The sequence below is a fragment of the Protomyctophum bolini genome (assembly GCF_963924005.1).
Source record: "Protomyctophum bolini genome assembly, chromosome: 18".
NCBI lineage: Eukaryota > Metazoa > Chordata > Actinopteri > Myctophiformes > Myctophidae > Protomyctophum > Protomyctophum bolini.
The window spans coordinates 21,412,304-21,425,330 of record NC_137879.1 but is presented as its reverse complement, the minus strand read 5'-3'; the positions used below and the strand labels follow the sequence as shown (position 1 = coordinate 21,425,330).

General features: G+C 42.4%; 1 protein-coding gene across 1 annotated transcript; it reads left to right on the top strand.

Moving 5' to 3' along the window:
* Positions 1-955: 955 nt before the first annotated feature.
* tex2l (testis expressed 2, like) lies at positions 956-12,701 on the top strand (the record flags this gene model as incomplete). Its single annotated transcript, XM_080790038.1, has 11 exons — positions 956-2,350; positions 4,121-4,321; positions 4,959-5,295; positions 6,152-6,405; positions 7,192-7,341; positions 8,279-8,378; positions 9,845-9,977; positions 11,180-11,311; positions 11,674-11,883; positions 12,260-12,380; positions 12,531-12,701. 11 exons carry the CDS (start codon positions 956-958, stop codon positions 12,699-12,701), a joined length of 3,204 nt encoding a protein of 1,067 aa, XP_080646164.1.
* Between the last annotated feature and the right edge of the window lie 326 nt (positions 12,702-13,027).

Here is a 13,027-nt window from a genome sequence, read left to right as displayed (position 1 = left end):
TTTAAAAAGCTCAAGAAAGCATTGGATCATGTGGAAGAATATGATGGCTGCTCTTACAAGGCTGCCTCTTGGCGGCCACGTTTCGGAGGCAGTTGTTTCCTCGAGGGACGTGGTGACATACTGAACAATTATGTCAGTGAGGAAGGCCAATGCGTGTTTTTTATTTTTATATCAGAGCTTTCAATCAGAAACATAATTTTGCTTTACAACTACAATAGCTGAATATATTAACACAGTGATACATACAAACAAAGCACAAATGCATTAAACAAACTTGTTTACGTTTAAGAGGCAGTCATTATGCATCAGTCGTGTCACTGGTAAAAATACATTGGCTGTATATGTTAATTACCTTTTCATGTTTTTGTGCACATCATGATGAGTGCAGAAACGTATCCCTCACACATGTATGATACCTCTGTGTTATGTCTTTCACCAATAACCAATGTATCATGAGATCCATAATCCATCGCTACATCTGTCCTAGTTTCCACAAGAGTTGGGGAGAAAAATCTATTTTTGTACACCTTCAAAACTCATTCAAAATGTGGAGCGACAGCTGAGGGAGAGATGCTTTCTTGGCTGTGATTGAGGGCCCCACTTTGTCTCTAATACAATCATAGATTAATAATGCATGCCCGATTTTCTAGAGCTATAACCACATTACACTAACGCTTAAATAGATGGATGGCACCAGCAAGCAGTTTTCCTCTCCCCTACTGACAATTAATTGCCACAGGAAATGACGCAGGCTATACTTAGGAAAAGATTCTCCTTTCAAACTATGTTTTCTCTTTATCCCTATTCAACTCTGTCCCCACTCTATGCCTCTCTTTCACTCCTAGTTCTAAATGCATATCCTCCTCCAAGGCTTAATAATGCTGCTGACAGTGTCCCGTTTCTTACTCTTTCATCGACTCTTAGGTGCCTGGGGACTGCAATGTCAAGATAACCAATGGCAGAGAGCATAAAAAATGAAGGAAGAGGAGGGACAGATGATCGAGGAGTATCCTCGCACTCTTCTCCTCCTGATGTTCCAGCGGGTGGTGCCACGGCCCATGGGACCAAAGGTCATCTCCCTCGGGACATTGTGATCCAGCTGACAGGTACGGAAGGACAGTGGGGCAGCCCGGATGACTATGAACTCCTCTTCTCTCTGGAACGTGACAAGAACTGCCCATCTATCTCTCTCTCCAAGGAGAGACATACCTCAAAGGAGAATGACAGAGAACTGCACTCCCCGGTGCTCCATGTAGCCCCCTCCCCTGACTCTCTGGGGAATTTCACTGGCACCGCCACCATGACGGGCTCCGGTTTCCTCTCCCCTGGCCCACCTTCGCCTACCAAGAGGCCCCAATCTCTTTCCAATTTAGTCAAGTCTTTGTCCACAGAGCTGGAATTCAAACAGGGTTCTACCCTCCGACCCAGGCCGCTGCTCAGCCTTGTGAAGTCGATCTCCACCGAGCTCTCACGCTCAGAACCTGAGGTGTCCCAGTCAAAGTCTGACTCCCGCCTCAACCTCCACCTGTGGAAGCAGCTGACCCAGCCCAAATCCCGTGGCAATGGGGACTCCCGTACTGCGCCTGCCTCTCCCAGCTCGCTCTCCCCCAGTGGAGAGAGCCCCAAGGGGGGGTTCTTCAAATTGGAACTGGAGGACACTAAGAGGAAGCTCTCAGCTGTGCAGGAGCCTCTGAGCAGTATGTTCAACAAGATCATGAGAGAGGAGAGTGTGGGCAGTCCCAAGCAGCAGTGTCGTACCCAGGTTTCAAACCAGGTCAGAGATCTAGGACAGGAGGGTAGCCTTGATGCAGGGGTTTCAGAGTCTCCTGTGGGGAGCGTGAAGGGGACTGATGCTGATTCTCCGCCAGAGTTTGACTGGCCATATATCAGACATCCAAGGAATATCAACCATAGACCCTGCCCTGTGCACTGCAACGGGCTAATAACCAGCAGGGAAGAAGGGCTGGAAATATGCACGGATGACGACGTGATGCAAGTGTTAGCCTTTGAGACTTGTAGGCAGCGGCAGAGATTGCCTATTCCTTGTACTTTGCTACCTTCAGAACCTGTGGTCAGGAGGAACTCTCTCCATCACCCTCCTTCTCCTCCTCCTCCTCCTCTACCACGGATGAGCCTTTTTTTTGTGGCGGCCCTGTCTTATGGCTACTTCACCCTGCCTCTCAGTCCCTACCTTTCTGGCCTCGCTGTGGGTTTGGCAATGGGTTTCATGTTTGGACTGTTACTTATTCGGCTGGGCTCCTCAAGGTCCTGCACCAGAGCACGCAGACCAGCAAAGGCCCTGGGTATGGCGGCTGGCAGTACCGCCATCAGCACGGAGCAAGTCCTGAAGGTATTACAGCTGACTCAGTGAGGTGGAAAATATACTCCCCTAAAGCTCATCACATACGCAACCCATTCTCACCACAGGTTGCTTTGGTTAAAAAAAAGCTTATTTCCTTATTGCTCATATTACAACTCCCATTATTGTTTCGTCTCCCTCTATGTTTGCTATAATAAAAACATAGGTAATATTTGTAAACGTTTTAGGTGGTTTACTTTCCACTATTGGAGGTATTTGATTTAAGTTGTATTTATTATAGCTGAGCACCCACCACCTAAACCAATGGCAGCATCCAGAGGAAGCAAACCTGCTTTTCTTTCTTACCGATATTGTTTACAACTAATTAAATAATGTTATGTGTTTTAATAAATTATACAATATGACCTGTCTGATTGAGAGGTTGCGCATCAGCAATGGTTTTCAGTGGAGTGCCAAACCCAAATCCAAAAAGGTAGCACATCCAAAAATTAAATAAATGGTACTCACATTTCCATTTCTTTATTGGCACACACCAAAAAGGAATGCTTACGCGTTTCGGCTATGCAGCCTTCATCAGAGAATCTGATGAAGGCTGCATAAAGAAATGGAAATATGATTACTTTATCCGCCATTTATTACATTTTTGGATGTGCTACCTTTTTGGAATTTTTTTAATTCATATTTTTTGATGACCTGTCTGATATTTGATGTGTTCTAGCAGAGACGTGGCAAGTTGCCAACAATTAGAACAACAGACATAGACAGTAGTGTTTCCTGCGGGTGATTTCTCACACCCCAAATATATCCTAATGTTGCATGTGACCACATGTGGTGCCCTGACATGCAATTACTGTCTTCTAGATAATAATTAAAAAATCTCTGCAGTCTTGGTAGTAATTATCCTCACATTCCTAGCTGAGCTTTACTGCAGGGTATAGAAGAGAGGACAGCTTCCTCCTGTCAAGCCAATGTCAGTTCCAGAGGTAATTAACTGAGTTAGAACCCAAAGGATGTACAGACAGTACAGTGTGGAAGGTGATAAAGTAGACTGTGGCATCAAGCTGTGTTTGCCAAACGGTGTTGTGGCAATTAGCGATTTGGCTTTAATGTGAAAGTTGCAATGTCAGACTGTGTGGAGGGAGTTTTCTGCTGGGATTTTTTACAATGACGGAGAACACAGAATATGGCCATTACTTTGATCTTTTCTTGTTTGTTTTCATTACAGCACAACATTTCTCAGTCTTCTGCAGCAGGATGTTATTGGCTCATATTTCTGGTCTCTTTCTCACAAAGGAAAAATAATAAGGGAAAAGGTCAGGTGGCTTCAGGCACTGTTGTTCCATAAAAGCCCTGCCCCCACCTCCCACCAAGCATACAGCCCTGACCTTATTAATTGACAATGTTATCATATTACTATCATACTATGACCCTAGTACTAGACCTCCATCTAATGTTAACGTCCTGTATTACAATCGCTATTTCGGAATCGTAGGAATTTGATTTAGTACAGAATTTCTGAATTATTATTTCTGAATAATTGCCTGAATTATACAGAAAATCTAGCAGAACTATACAACGCATGTAGCATGATGCGTTGTGAGCTTCTAGAGCTGCTATTTTCGGTGAGTGACCCTGATGCACAGTTAAGTTAAATCAGGCATAATACTAGTCATGAATGGGATAAATTATGAGAAGAAGCCATTGTGTGTGATAATTCTCTGAGTCTGCAGGCATGTATTGTAGGCTACTTCCTATAGTAGCCCTAACCTAATGTACTGTTTGTCACTGCTTTTGGTTCAGGGCTGGATGAATGAGATATGTGAATATGACGCAGAGTCCTACCACCCATCTTTAACTCAGTCAGTGTTTGCCACCATGGAAGGCTCCCGTCTTCGCCTGGACTCTCCACGCTCTAACATAAGCCGCAGGGCCACATGCGATGAGAAGTTCCCCGAAATTACGTTCGTGAGGTCCCGCTCCTTCGAGCTGGCGCACAGTAAAGTATGAACACCTCTGTTGCTATAATAAAGACATCTATTAACAGGGTAGAGTTTTTCTTTTCTCCCAATTTTTGTTTATTAGAGTGTAGAGAGAAGAGAGCTAACTGAGGTCAGAGAGAAGAAGGAGTCAGCTAATTCAAACTCAGGAACTCAATGGAGCATTTAGTCTGTGCACTAAATGTGCCAGCAAGCACCAGGGTAGAGGCATTCTAATGGCTCAGCTGATTTAACATGGTACTTGGTAGCATGCTCACTATTTTAGCCAGAGACCTTAAACTCTCATATTTAAATTTGGCTCTTACCACCCCGCATCCGTAATCTATGTTTTTATTTCTGTTTTATTGCTGCTGTTGTCGGGATGTGCAGAGTGATCAACTGTGTCATTTGTGTTCTTTTAGTTTTGAGATTAGGGTTGATGTGAGATTATAGTAGGATACAATGACTGGGCAAAATGATAATACAGATTATTTTGATAAAATATTCAGATTGTGATTAGTAATCATGATTTGTAGTCTTGAAGTGTTATGAAGCATGGGAGCAACATGTATTTATTCTGACATTGGAATGACACAAAGGAATGCAATGTTCCAATATTGCTGATATTTATATAGGTATATCAATGATTTCTATTCTGTTAGGTGTATCTGTTGCCCTCTGTGCTAGCCCGCAAGAGGCTGTGGAACCCAAAGTACCCAATCTGCATCCAGCTGGCAAAGGGAGAGAAACCCCTGGAAGAAGAGAAGGAGAGAGGGACAGAGGAGAGGAGAGATGGAGAAGAACTGACTGATGAACTAGCAACTCAAAGACAGCCAACAACCAAACCTGCCACTGACCTCCCCACCACTCTCTACCTCTTTGGTCGCACAGGAAGAGAGAAGGAAGAGTGGTTCCATTGCTTCCAGTTTGCCTCAATGTGTGTGGAGATGGAGAAGGAGAGGGGAAAAGAGCCACACAGTAGAAGTCTGTCCAGATCGGGTAGGAGTAATGTTAATGCATTAGTGATTATAGAGAAGAGGAAAGATAAGGCAATGAAGGCATATCTGCACAAATGCTCTGTTATGTGTGGATTATGGATTATATGCTCCAATTCTTTGCATTCCAGACAGAGTCAATTCCTTTCTAGGTAATCTATCTATGATGGGGGGAAAAGCAGTGAGATGATTTTAGAGGATTCAGCTCTCACAGATGTCTGATAACCATTGGCCTGGTGTCCCTACTGTATTTTTGTAGCATTGGCCAGGTTATTGCATGGGTGAAATATCTCACCCTATTGTGCCTATTTTGTCATAGGCAAACAACAAAAGATGAAGAAATTATAAATGGTGAAAATAGGCTTTTTCCCTTCATATATACTCTAAGCTTTTTCCCCAGTATTGTACAAAAAGCACATAGGGGTTTTAAGTGGTTATGAGATTTTCTTCTTAAACAGTGCTTTGAAAAAGGCATGTAAACATTTTTTTAGCTGGCTTTAGGCTTTAGTGGGGTTTAAAGCCTACAGCATTTTCAGGACATATGTCAATATACAATTGCACTTAAATCATTTATTTATATACATGCTTTTACCTTCTCGACAAAGATCTAACTGACACTTTTGTCAGTTGAGCTTGTATGGACTATGGAGAACATTGAGAATCCTATGTTAATCCTCATTGCATACAAATAGCAAGATGTCCTACAAATCGCAATGATGTGAGCTTGTAGTTCAACTATGTATTTCGTTATGATTTTATTATTATTGTTGTTATTGTTGTTGTTTTGAAAGATTTGTCATACCAGTACACAAAATAGGGCGCCAGGGTTAACTAAGCTTTTTTCCCAGGTGACACATCAGTTATTCAGAGTGGGAGTCCCTCACGGCGGCTCACCCCCCAGGGCAGCCACAGCTCCAGCAGAGTGGTCAGCACAGATGATGAGACCCCCTTGACCCCCACATCCCCCACTAACCGGACCTCCATTGGCATCTCAAGGGACCTTTCTCTGCTGGACTACGCCGGGTACATGGCTCATCTCCTGACAGAGCTACCGAGCCCCCTCACTAGCCCAGTAGCGAACGGCACACAGACAAGTCCTACAGCTAATGGACATGTGAGTCATATTTAGAGCGATAATGAAGCATATTTAACATCAAATGAAGCATATACATGTAACATGAAGTTATACTATTTCAGGGGCAACATGATAATGAATAGCTACAACTAAACCAACACTCCTCAATGTTTGTTTAACTGAGTGTACTGTACCAGAATGAATGAGTCAAGTATGATAGATGTAAAGGAATAATTTGATATAATTGATGCATATACCATATTGCCAATGAAGATTGATTGATTGCTGGATTGATTGATTATTCGATAAAACACAAAAAAGCTTGAGTTATATTTCCATTGCGGTCCTTTAAAAAGGATAAGATGTGAGTAAGCTTTCCTCTGAATGTTGTGGTCTCCATCATCATCATCATCATCATCATCATCTTATAATAGGAATATATGATACAAATAGTTACAGTAGGGCCTATCATACTGTTATGTTAAATTATATTCATATGCCATGCATATAAGGTGCTAAACAGTGACCACTGATCCTGGTAATGGGAAAAGACACAGTATCTCAGGCTACATTTGTGCATTCTATTATAAAACTTTCCATAGTTATGATAGTTGATATAAAATAGCAATTCAAGATAAGGTGAGATAAGCTCTCAGTTGAACAGACAGACTGACCAAAAGACCAAGTGACTGCATGGTAACAACATGCAGTCATCTGTACCTTGCCTGTACCTAGCTCTATATTAATTGGGTTTAGGTTGCACCTATGTCTCTTATTTTTTCTTAGCCATGACTCAGGTTTAAAATATTTGTTTCCTTCCTGCAGTGCACCTGCAATCTCACACAGCGCCTTGGGGAAGGCCAGACAGAATGGGCCAACGCTCTGATTGGTCGTATCTTCTGGGACTTCCTGCGTGAGAGACACTGGTCTGACATGGTTTCCAACAAGATACAGAAGAAGCTGAGCAAAATCAGAGTGAGAGGGATTCTAATCTAATGCACACGTTGGGCATAGGGGTTCAATTTGTAAAAAACAATTGGGGCATTTTCTTTAACCACTTACTGTATGCACTACTGTATACTTATTCGTATGACAAATATTGAGAATAGCTGCACACTATTCTTTTTATTTATTTATTTAAAAAGAACAATCTTGACAACATTTTACAATTTGCCTTAAATTGGGATGGCAGGGTTGATGTGGTTATACTTTCTTAACTAAATTGTGATTGTATCAAATGAATATCAGACATATCAGTGTACATTTCATGTAGTCTGACCAGAAGCAGGAATAAAACCTTTAGACTATACATTTACAACGATAGCCTAAGCATTTAATTCACAAAATACTGACCCATTAGATTCTAAATACTGCAACCCATTTTCAACAAAAAAAAGACAAAGGACACTTGCATCACTAGTGTATGACACAGAGAGTATGCTTGCTATCTAATCTTCAAACTAAATTAAAAGTAAAACATTTTGTTGTAGAGACTGGGCCACACAAGAGGAGGTTTGGCCGGGGACAAAACATGCTTTTGTGTGTACATGCGTGTGTGTCTGTGTGCATGCATGCGCAGCACGTGCATGTTCATGTGCACACAACCGGCGCCAGGCCGCATAGATTCGCATTTTGCTCAGTCTGGCCTGTGATCTAAAATTAGTTTGACACCCCTGATCTAGAATTAGAGCCTCCAGATGGAGGCTGGGCTGATGCAGGACTAGTGGTTACAATGTGAGCAGTGGGGCAGTAATACAATTATAAAGTAATAACATACGTATGGAGTGTTATTAATTTACATGCTCAGAGAACCCATTCATAATTACAATTAAAATAATGTTTAAATGTCATTATGATTTATGATAGGTTGTACGTTGACATGCTTTCTTCTCTCTTCCTGTCTGTCTCAAAGTTGCCTTATTTTATGAATGAGTTGACACTGAATGATTTGGACATGGGCTCCACCCTGCCTCAGATCACTGCCACCTCCAGACCAGAGGTCAACCATAGAGGTAAGCATGGCCTGATGCTTACACGCACGCACGCACGCACGCACGCACGCACGCACGCACGCACGCACGCACGCACGCACGCACGCACGCACGCACGCACACACACACACACACACACACACACACACACACACACACACACACACACACACACACACCTGTGCTGTACTCATGACATGGCCTCTAAGTATTCTGTTTGTCTGTTTATTTTGTTTATTATCTGGGATTAAACTTTGCCCAAATATGGAGATGTCTGATATCACAGTACTGACGTCATAGATATATATGACAGACAACGACATTAATTAAAATACTTTGTTCATATTCCACCGTGCCTACTCAGCTATTCTTCGAAAGTTCAAGTTGTCAGTGCCTGGATTCGTAATATGGACATGATGTCAGTGCAAATCTGTGTAGTTAATTAATGTTCAATGTGGGAATCCATTCAGTAAAAAAAATCACACCCGTGTGAAGTGAGGGGCGCTCTTATCATTATACATCATCATCATACATCATACATCACATTCCGTGCTCAACCAAATCATCACAAATGTCATTCGGCCCCTAAAAAAAACAAGAATTATATATATATATATATATATATATATATATATATATATATATATATATATATATATATATATATATATATACACACACACACACACACACACACGCACACACACACACACACACACACACACACACACACACACACACACACACACACACACACACACAGACAGATAACTTCAGAGGGAGATAGAGAATCAGGCAATCAAGCAAAATAATCCATGGATTTGGAGTGTTCCCAAATATGATTTTGCGCATTTTCTCTACAAGCTCACAACACATTGCACTGCGACACATTGTGAGCTTGCAAATCTACTATTTTCAGTGTGCAACGCTGGTGTGCAACTAAGTACTGTAGAAATTGGGCATTAGACAACCAGGCTACCATGTCACAGGTTTTGTCCACAGATCATCCCATTTTCAGCTTTGGCCTGTTCCCCTGCTCAGCTACACAACATGTGTCAACCCAACCTCATGGGAATTATAATCTGTTGTAATTTACTGTAATGTTCCGAGCCTTCATAATCACTGCAAAGCTGTTTAATCCACTCAGTAAGTAGTAAGTACCTATACACAGATTGGCCCTCAGGCATGAAGCTAACCCACCAGCTATGGTCTTAATTTAATTATCTTTTTGAATAGGATATTATGTGGTATAAATTGGGCAGAAGAGGAAGGATAGACCAGACAGTGGTTCTATGAAATTATGTTGATTAGGTGCGTCTTTAATCTAGGGGGACGTGTTCTAGCGTGCATGCACTGATGCACATGCACCGTTCCGTCCCTGCACGTGCACGTCAAATAATTACTGGTACCACGGCATGGTACTGCGTTCTACGAGTATGACACCACTGCCTATAACTAACTGTGCTCATGTGTTCTCTTTGCTGCAGGCCTGTGGTTGGAAGTGGGGTTGGTTTACACAGGAGCCCTCCAGATGACCCTGCAGACCAAGTTTAACCTGTCCAAACTGGGCAAGGAGGGAGGCCAGGACACTGATTGTCTGGCAGATTCTGGGAGTCTGGGGTTAGTTGCACACGTGCATGCAGTGCAAAAACTGACAGTGATGCATGCACATGCATGCACGCACACACAACAATGCACATGCATGCACACACACACACACACACACACACACACACACACACACACACACACACACACACACACACACACACACACACAATGTGTGTGACAATGGATGACTTTGTGTGTTCAGGTGATCTCCAGGATTTTGAGTTTCATTAAAAACCCATCTAGTCTGATCTGAGAAGTACCGCACTTTACCTTTATTAGTTGGCTTCCTGCCCACAGCCAGAACATGGGGTGTCTGAATGTCTGTTATTGATTCATACTGTGGCCTTTACATAATGTAGGCTTTACTGCCTACATTTGTGTAGTGTCTTTTTGTGCTGTTGAGTGACTGGAACAGTACATGTTTTCTACTTGTCATGTAGCCTACAGTTTATAAGTAGTCACTTTGCATAATACAGCGCTTTGTAAGAATTAGTTTAAAAAAAGAGCTAGATTAAAAGTTGTAAAAAAGACGAATGTGATACTCCTATGTCTCGCACATAAAATAAATTAGCATTTGCGCCTGTCGTAGACATGCGCAGAGCAAGTTCAGTCAGGGAACCTCAGTCAGCGCGCCGGCCGTTAATTGGGCCACCACAGCATCATCCACATGATTCACTCAGCCAATCACAGCTCACCCCATCTCTCATACCGGCTACTTGAACCAGAGGTTTGCATTCCTCTGCCTTCTTGTTTGCCCACTGCTGCTGTATCAGCGTGCTGCTGTCATACAACTTGCGCTCATTCTGCTTGCTTACTTGCTAAATGCTTTATTGTATACTGTGCGCTGCTGTATACAAGTGCGTGCTCACCCACCTCCACCCCAGCTACCACCTGTCGTTTTGGATCTACTGTTTTAGGTACGGGGGATTCGGAGTCCCTATGGTCGGGACTGATGCGCTTGACCCGTACCTAAAAAGCAGATCCAATACATCGCCAAACCATAATAAATATATTGCATTGATTATCTTATATTCAATAAATATATATATTACATCCTCCTTGAGTTGTCTGACTGAACTTGAAGGAACATGTCGGGAGTTGTAGTTGCAGTAAGACAAAATCAGACACAAACATGATCATAAACATTATTCTGTACAAATAAATCCATCCATCTATCTGTCATTCTGCTCTGTGTCTGTCTGCTGTTGCAGGTCCATCCTTAATGTGTTGGCTGACAGTGATGAGGAGTCCTCCAGCGCCGGTTCATCTGATGAGGAGGATGTTTTTCTGTCTGACTCTCAGTCACCGATGGGAGAGAAAGGGGCTCCCCCTGGAGCTGAGGGGTAAAAGTAGTTTGTGTTGCTTTCATGACTTATCAATATTAGTGCCTACTACAACGCAAACTAGAAAGTGCTTCTGATAAGGCTTTTGTTCCCAATAGGTTTTAAGCTCAATATTGTTGTGATCAAAAGGATGTTTGTGTATGAGTGTGGGAGGGGGTTATGTACAATGCTGTAGCATACTGCTTGTCACAGAGTTCTCATCTCTACAATATTGATGATGTAGTATTGCAAATCATTCTGGTTAGCTGTGCATACGATCACAATCAATCTAAAAAATATACACCAACTTTACTGTGTATTTATGTTTCACTGTTGGCCTTGCACTAATAAATCCACTCATACAGCCTGTCCTCTCCTCACAGGGCAGCGGGTGGCAGGACTGGGAGGAAAATCTTGAGATTTGTGGACAAAATCGCAAAATCAAAGTACTTCCAGAAAGCGACCGAGAACGAGTTCATTAAGAAGAAAATGGAAGACATGTCCAACATGCCCCTACTGCTTACTGTCGAGGTTCGAGAACTGTCAGGGACACTGACCATCAACATCCCACCTCCCCCTACAGACAGGATATGGTATGATGGGATGTATTTTAGGTCTTTATTGTATGGTATTGTATTGTATTGTATTGTATTGTTATTTTCTTCAATTCTGTTCTGTCCTGTCCTGTTCTGGTTATGTTCTTGTTATATTAGTGACTTAGAAATCTCTGCACTATGGAACATTTTTTAATATAGAATATGAACCGAATATAATCTGATACAGTTTGTATGTAGTGACCCAGAAAGAATGCACACACTGTACATATAGATTAGATCTGAAACAGCAGTAGAAAGTGACATGGTTGCATTTCTAAATGTTATGGATCTACCGTGTCTGAAAGTGCCTGTATACACATTTGTATTTGTTTGCGTTCTATGTGTACTGTTACTGTATGTACGTTGTGTACAGGTACAGTTTTTGCGTCCCACCGAAGCTGGATCTACGTGTCTGTCCCAAACTAGGGGAACGGGAGGTGACCCTCTGTCACGTGACTGAATGGATTGAGAAGAAACTTCAGGCTGAGTTCCAGGTGATTACTTAATGTTAGCGTGGTGATAAAATAGGCGAAAGGGATTAAAACACACCCATAAACTTTGATGATAGAACAATAACTTTGATGATATAAAAGTTAACCTCATCCTATTCTAGGACTCTCACTGGCATTCATTTATTGTTTCAGAAAGTGTTTGTGTTCCCCAACATGGATGATATCCTCCTGCCCCTGATGCATTCTGGGATTGACAGTCCTCCGTCAACCCCTAATCTCTCGCCACCATCCCGAAACCCCAGCATGGAATCCATAGAGAAGATCCCAGTGGGACCACAGGGCGGGCCAGAGTCTGAACAGTGACCCTGTGTGGTAGATTGAAGCTATTGCAGTGGATCTCTGAGACTCCCAGACAAAAGAGAAAGTTGCAGTCATTGGAGGTGCATCTGGGAACCCATCTAGAGAGACTAGTGGAGGTGTAATCTCTCAAAACTAATGAGAGATTAATGAGATTAGCAACTCTACCCTAAACATGTGATGTTGTTGTTAGTAGGAATAAACAGCCCGGGAGGAAGTGGACTAAGAAAGGGGAGGAACCAAACCAAGTTCATGTACCCAAAGAGGTAAAACACAAAGGGGGTAAAATATGTTTTTTTTTTCTTTTTACTAAATGGGTTCCCAGATTGGTG